This window comes from Trichechus manatus, unplaced genomic scaffold (genome assembly GCF_000243295.1).
Source record: "Trichechus manatus latirostris isolate Lorelei unplaced genomic scaffold, TriManLat1.0 scaffold00128, whole genome shotgun sequence".
Classification (NCBI taxonomy): domain Eukaryota; kingdom Metazoa; phylum Chordata; class Mammalia; order Sirenia; family Trichechidae; genus Trichechus; species Trichechus manatus.
Genome location: NW_004444064.1, coordinates 827,938 through 835,006, shown reverse-complemented (window position 1 = coordinate 835,006; position 7,069 = coordinate 827,938). Strand labels below are relative to the sequence as shown.

The following is a 7,069-nucleotide window of genomic DNA, read 5'->3' as shown; positions in this document are numbered from 1 at the left end:
TGCCCACTGAAGGGGAACGGGGCAGAGTGCACGCTGACTGGGCCACGGCTCCACCTGCCCACTGAAGGGGAATGGGGCAGAGTGCACGCTGACTGGGCCACGGCTCCACCTGCCCACACTGAAGGGGAACGGGGCAGAGTGCACACTGGGCCACAGCTCCACCTGCCCACTGAAGGGGAACGGGGCAGAGTGCACACTGACTGGGCCACGGCTCCACCTGCCCACACCGAAGGGGAACGGGGCAGAGTGCACACTGACTGCCCCGTGGGCACACAGACAGGGAGGCCCACACCGTCCACCTCAACAGAACACACAACTTCGTTCTTTTAAAACAAATCCACTGCAAGGAAAGAAGAAAAGGAGCTGGAGGAGGACTTGTAGATTAAAAGACAATTCAACCAAACTGCAATGTAGAAGCCTTATTAGAATCCAGATTTGAACAAATCAACATTTTTTTTTTTTTTAATGAGATGACTTGGGGGAATCTGAGTATTAATTTGATATTTGATGACACCAAAGAAGTGTTGTGTTTTTTTTTTTCTTTTTGGTGAGAGTGGTACTGTGGTTTTTTGTTTTGTTTTTAAGTTATCTTTCAGAGCTATATACTGAAATATTTACAAATGATATGAAATCTAGCTATTTGCTTCAAGAAATATTTACGAAGGAAAAAGAAGCCATTGGATTGTACAGCAATAATACAGGAAGACAAGCTGAAAGGGTTTAGATAAAATATTGTTTAAATTTCAACTGTCTGGGCAAAAAGTGCTGAGCCTCCACAGGAACCCCGGGTTGAGGCCTTGCACACCTGTGTGGGAAGGGCAGAGAGCGCCCGCCTGCTGGTGTGCCCCGCGTGCACACGGACGTGCCCTCCAGGTCTGCCCTGGAACTTACGCCCTGGGAACAGGGCACTGCCCTTTCTCCTTTCCCAGCTACGGGGAGCCCAGCACGCGGGCAGGCACTCCGGCAGTCCCTAGCTAAATGGAGGTTTGTCTTCAAGCAGTAGAGAGAAAGGAGCGGCTGCAGGGGAAGACGGAAAGCCGCATCGGCACTGGCGTGGCCCTGTGAACAGATGTCACCTGTGTCAGCTCGTGGGCTTCTTCCTCGGAGATGAAGGGCTCGCTCATCTGCAGCTGGCTCTGCCCTCCTGGGCTCCCTGAGGGCTCGCGGGGCCTCACTCGGTCCATCAGCCCAGGTGCTGGAATGGAGAGGCAAACAGTCACACACTGACATCTTCTGGAAGACAGACGCAAGGAGCGCACAGGGAGTGACAGTTTAATGTTGTCACAGCTCTTTTTAGCCTAACAAAGTGTTTTCATGTATGTGTCAAGTGTTCTCACGTACGCGGCATTGGTCTATAGCCACTCTGACTTGCCTAGATGGGAGTGAGGCTGGTTATCGTCCCTGCAGCGAGGAGGGGGCCCGGGAGGTGGGTCAGCGTCCCCGCAGTGAGGAGGGGGCCCGGGAGGCGGGTCAGCGTCCCCGCAGCGAGGAGGGGGCCCGGGAGGCGGGTCGGCGTCCCCGCAGCGAGGAGGGGGCCCGGGAGGCGGGTCGGCGTCCCCGCAGCGAGGAGGGGGCCTGTCTGACTCCAGTAGCAGGCTCTTTTCTCACCCCACACTGACTGGCCCCCAGGTGTCTCAGAGGGTGCAGCACTGTCAATGCTCTAATTCTATAATCAGCTCTCAGAAGAAAAGCCCTTTCGCAAAGAGCCGTCAGTTTATTTTCCGAATCCCGATAAAACGTGCATAAAACACATCACAGGAAACTGCGGCCGCATGTGCGCTGGTCCGCAGAACGCTGAGGCTCCTGAGGCTGCAGGAGGCGGCCTCGCACGCAGAGGCCAGGGAAGCCACATGGATGAGTGGCGCTGCGGCGGGAGGTGAGTCGGAGGGCTGCAAGGCAGTCAGGCCTTCGCCCGGGGGGAGAACGGGGTGTTCTCAGGGCTTCCGTGCTGCCCATGAACCGTGGGCCCCCCCAGAACACCTGTGAGGTGGGTAATGTCCCCGCGGAGCAGAAGGGCACCTGGTGATAAACAGTGCACACAGCGCTCATGACGTGTGGCCCCGGGTGCCTCTTGTGGTGTGCCACCTGTCCTTTATTTGAAGAGCAACACTGGGCACCTCCTGGCTCAGATAAGGGCGTTGATTAAAGCCTACCATTTGCTTTGCTCCACAATAAAGAGCACTCTAGATACTCAGCAGTAGCCATGCTCATTTATTAGAATGCTGGAAAACAGAAGCAGAAAGTACTGTGCTGAGGTCCACAGTGTGGGCTCCAGCACCAGCTCCTCCAAGCAGACCCCTTTGGTTTCTGTAGGACGAGGGGGCTGGGGCAAATGACCTCAAGCATCCCTCCCAGGGTCCTTTAGGTCCTGAGTAAGCCTACATAAGAGGTCCAATTGCCAATGCCTTTTATCACAGCTGGATGAAATACAGCAGCTTGGAAACAGCTGTTAAACACACCATCAGAAAAGAAAAGGAAACATGTCTGGAGGTAAAGGCTGTCCTGGGCCTGCCGAGCACCTGACTGTCCAAACCTGTCTTCTCTAGGGAAGAGACCAGCCACCTCCAAACATGCATCCGGACACCAAAACTTCTTACAATAATTCTTAAACATCAGCGTTCCCTGAGGGCACATGACCGAGCACAGAAGGGATGGCCTGGTCCAGGATCACCGCAGGCTAGAATGGAGACAAGAGGCACACAGCCTGGGGATCCTGAAGAGGAAAGAGATGGAGCCGAGATGGAGAGACTTCTGGAGCCACAGTCAGCAGAGAGAGTTGGGTGGAAGGGAGATCCGAGCGTTCCAGCCTGCCTGGTTCTGCCAGGGCTAAGGGAGCCACTCTCACAGACCCTGTCTCCTCTGGGAAGGGGGGCTCTGTACTGCAGAAGGCTTCACACTTCTAAACTGGGACCCACTATGAGAAACATGTTTTACACGGAACCCCTACATCTTGGATGTCTGAAAACAACATCCTCAGTACATATCATGCACTCAGATGTTGTCGTTTCTATTCTAGTCTTAAAAAAAAAAAAAAAAAAAAAAAACGGGTTGCATAACCAAACTGATTTCTCAACCCACGTTGCAAAATACTAACGTTCTAGATAATCACCAAAGTCCCGTCCTACTCCACCAGCCTGAGAGCTTACTAACTAGCACTGTAACTCACAGTACAGCTTGGCCTTTAACAGTCCAAAATGCCATGACCTAAAATGTTAGATAATGAAAAGCGCTTTTCTGAAACTGTCAGCAGTAGAACACCGCCAGAGGGTAGGCTGGAAGACGCCACGGCAAAGCCAGAGGGAAGATACTAGCTGAAAGGCAAGGCTAACTGAGGGGCACAAAAACACCGTCCGCGTTAACGCGACAGCAAACCCCCACTCATCTTCCTACAGTAGAGCGGCTCCCGTGCCCGCCCTCAGCCAGCATCCAGGGCTCCACACCCAGCCCTTGTCCTTTCTTCCCTCTGCCCTGGTCCCAGAAGGACCCCTGCTCTGCCACCAGGGCACTGCCTGTCCCCACCGCGCTGGCCCTTCCCACCTCCACTGCCTCGCTCTTGCCTCCCTCGGATGAGCGCTCTCTGAGCAGTACTTCCTCATGCACTAAGTCTGGTTTGGAATTAACCATATACTTACGGTCTTATAAAACCTCCTCTAATACTGTGCTGTTATTTCAGTGTTCACACCTTAGCATCTTAACCTGCTTGGTGTCTGTTACTTATTTTTCACCATTTTTGTGAGCTGGGCTCCCCCCACCTACAACACAGCTTCCCAAGAGCAAGTCCACATCTGACTCATATCTGTGTCCAGCACTGGGCTTTCTTAACTGTCACTGTGGTTTTTATTTCAACACCTACAGCTGTATTATAGAGAGAGGTACACTGACTGTTATTGGATTTTTAATAAATAGGATTTGACTTTAACAACCAGAAAGCCAAAACAGGATTTTTTTCTTCCTGGATTTTCCTTTTTAAAAAAAAAAATAAGCAAATACATTAAGTCAGAGGTTTGTTTTCTTTTTCTTTCAAAACAAACGTAGGGTCAACTGGGATTCCTTTTAAATCTACAATATTTTCTCCATTTTTAGTACTCTGTGTTGATAGCTGAGTTGGCTGACTCAGTTATTTGAATAGTTTTAAAATACCTTCTGAAAAGAAAACTTATATTTGGTTCAGTATAGAATGGTTTTTTTCTCTACTCTTAAATCATCAATAATCTCAGTTAAACAAAATAAGCATAAGTTGTTCGAGCAGAGAGGGATGATCTCATTTCCTGGGAATCTGGAGCAGGCCGAGAGGAGGGCCTGAGCAAGGGCACAGGCTGGGCAGAGGAGCCGTCTGTGGCCTGGGCTGGGTGCAGAGCACTCCCGACTTAACCCCAGGGACAAAGGGCGGCGCCTTTGTGTGACAGCTACCGTGCAGAACACACCTCCCCACTTCACTGCAGCTGCAGAGAAAAGACCAGCACCACCCCGTCCCGACAAGCAGAAGGCCTGGCCCAAGCCTGACTCACGGCTTCTTGTTCCCGGCCATGGGCAGATCTCTGTCCTTGGCCCTGGGCCTCAAATTCCTCACCTGTCAAACAGGCAAAGACCGACTCTCCCCTGCGGCAGACCCAGGTTCTATGGGGCCTGAAGATCATTCAACTCAGGGTGGGAAGTACTATAAGAAAAACTACAAATCTAAGAACACAAATACAAATACAAAACACCCACACTGCTCAACAGGAGGGGAAATGTGAGCGGGAAACTGGCATGGAAAGAGACAGTGGTCTCGGCGGCTTGCGGCTAGCCTGCCAGGATGGAGCTGGAGGCCGCTGAGCCAGGCCGTCAGCCCCATGCCTGCTGGGACGGAAGCTGCTTGAACCTCAAACACAAGGGCCCTTCCAAGGGCCGGGAGGCCCAAGCTGTGTGCCATATATTTTTGTAAATTTCCAAAAGTAAGTGATTTACTTCTAAAAGTAAATGTAATCATTTAAGATTCTCTCCGAGAAAGTGACAGACAGCAAACAATGAAGATACAAATCAATAAACAAAACCTTTACATATGCTATTTAAGAAGGGTACCTCACCTTTGGGGCATTCCTCCCAAAATCCATAACCCCCGTCTAATTATGAAAAACATCAGGCAAACCCCAACTGCGGGATAGTCTACAAAGCATCTCACCAGTACTCCCCAAACGTCTCAGGGTCATTAAAACCCAGGGACGCCTGAGAAACCATCACAGCCTAGAGAAGCCTCAGGAGACAGGCTAAGTGGAATACGGGATCCTGCGACGGAAAATGGACACCCAGTAGAAACTCTGGAAATAGGAATGAAGTATGGACTTCAGTTAACAACAGCGGACGATCTAGGCTCGTGAGCTGTGACGATGCACCACGCTAATGTGCACTGCTAACAGGGGGGGACAACGCATGTGGGGACACGGGAACTCTGTACTGTCTTCACAACCTTCTCTGTAAATCTGAGAATATTCTAAAATTAAAAAAGTTACTTTAAAAACGGTACACAGAAGAACAGCAATTTGCAATCACCCTTCCCTAAGGCGGGAGCTGTGCACATTCGTCCGTCCCTCACCCACACCTGAAGCCCATGGCCCTTTCCTGCAGTCAGCAGGACTGGGGTAGAGTAGAAGGGGGCAGTAATGGGATTATTTAGGTCCCAGGAATTTATTCAAACTCTTAGGGACAAGGGTGCTTATATTTTGAGATATCTACTATATTCTTAAGACTCCTTTCAAGATCCAATTATTTTCTGCTTGGTTTTTTTTTTTTGGTGGGGGAGGATATCATGTGTTTTCATTAATGGAAGCATGCTGAGTCACAGAGTGTGTTTAAATTTTTGGTTGGTAATATCGATTTTGGGAAATATTATCTGGTACTACACGGTTACCACGGAACTTTTAAGTTCTCGAACCCTGTGATTAGCGGCCACCCGTCTGTACCACTGGACCTTGGTTGCTGATGTTTTTCGTGCAGCCTTCCGTTAGGTTACATGAGGAACTTCTGGTTTTCCAAGTATGACACATAAAAACAAAACCAAACCCAGCAGGGCTCCCTAACTATCACACAGGAAACCATAAATGTGCTTACAAGGCTTATCTTGGGGTACAGAAGCCAAAAGACACAAAGTTTTGCCAATCACACTTCCTGGTTACCCTACCTCACCTGCAAGCCTCACACCCTATTTTGCTTCAGCTAACGTTCCTTTCGCCTCTCGCCATTACGCAAGTCCCCGCTGGGGGCCAGCCAATACGTTCAGTGGTGAAATTACACCAGTAAAGAACCTGAGAGCTGGAAAACGTGGGTGGTATACCGTATGTGCCGCGGACCATGAAAGGGTGAAAGGGTTGTCCAGCGTGAGGCTGTAATTTCGAATCTGAAATAAAACTGCTTTAAGTACAGTGTCAATTGGCTCCACCATCCCTGCTCCTTAACGATCAGGCTCGGTGTTGGTTTTAATGTTAAGGTGTACTATCTTAATGATAAATCTACATATTTATAATAAATACCATGAAGTATTTATCACAGGAGAAGGTGACATCAGCTGTTACCCTACCTGAGGACAGAACAAGCAACAAGCTGGACTATATACAAAGCAGAACTTATTGATAATGCAGTGGGAAGACCAGGTTTTAAACTATCTTTGGACATATGGCAAAATATGGAGACAGTACAGAGCGTGGGACAATACCGAAGTTAAGGGGGCTAGGCTTCTGAGGGAATCACAGAGGTTTACACAGATGGGAAGGGAGCTTCAGCCAGCTTTGACACAAACACTTATTTTACAGAAACGAAAACCAAGGCTCAAGGTGAAGAGCTGCCTTGGGTAATGCACCTAGCTGGCTCAAGGGCAAGGCTGGAATCAGAACTTGATCCAAGTCTTTTCCAGCCCTTCCCCCTACAAGATCCCATAATGCCCCTCTGCATTTACTATGGGACAGGGAGGTGACCACACTGTCCACGGGTGCTCCTCAGTCATGGGCGCCAGGGGGGACAGGGAGGAGTCCACACTGTCCCCTGGTGCTGCTTCTGTCGTGGGGACCTGTGGGGGACAGGGGGGAGTCCACACTGT

The 7,069-nt window shown here is 50.1% G+C and overlaps 1 protein-coding gene across 9 annotated transcripts in view; it reads right to left on the bottom strand.

Moving 5' to 3' along the window:
* SNAP47 (synaptosome associated protein 47) overlaps positions 1 to 7,069 on the bottom strand; it is an 80,462-nt gene that overhangs the window by 22,757 nt on the left and 50,636 nt on the right. For all 9 annotated transcript variants that reach the window (XM_023739050.1, XM_023739049.1, XM_023739045.1 and 6 more), the window contains exon 4: positions 1,077 to 1,195. In XM_023739050.1, the coding sequence (XP_023594818.1) occupies positions 1,077 to 1,195 (119 nt within the window). Of the gene's footprint in view, positions 1 to 1,076; positions 1,196 to 7,069 lie in introns of those variants that run through there.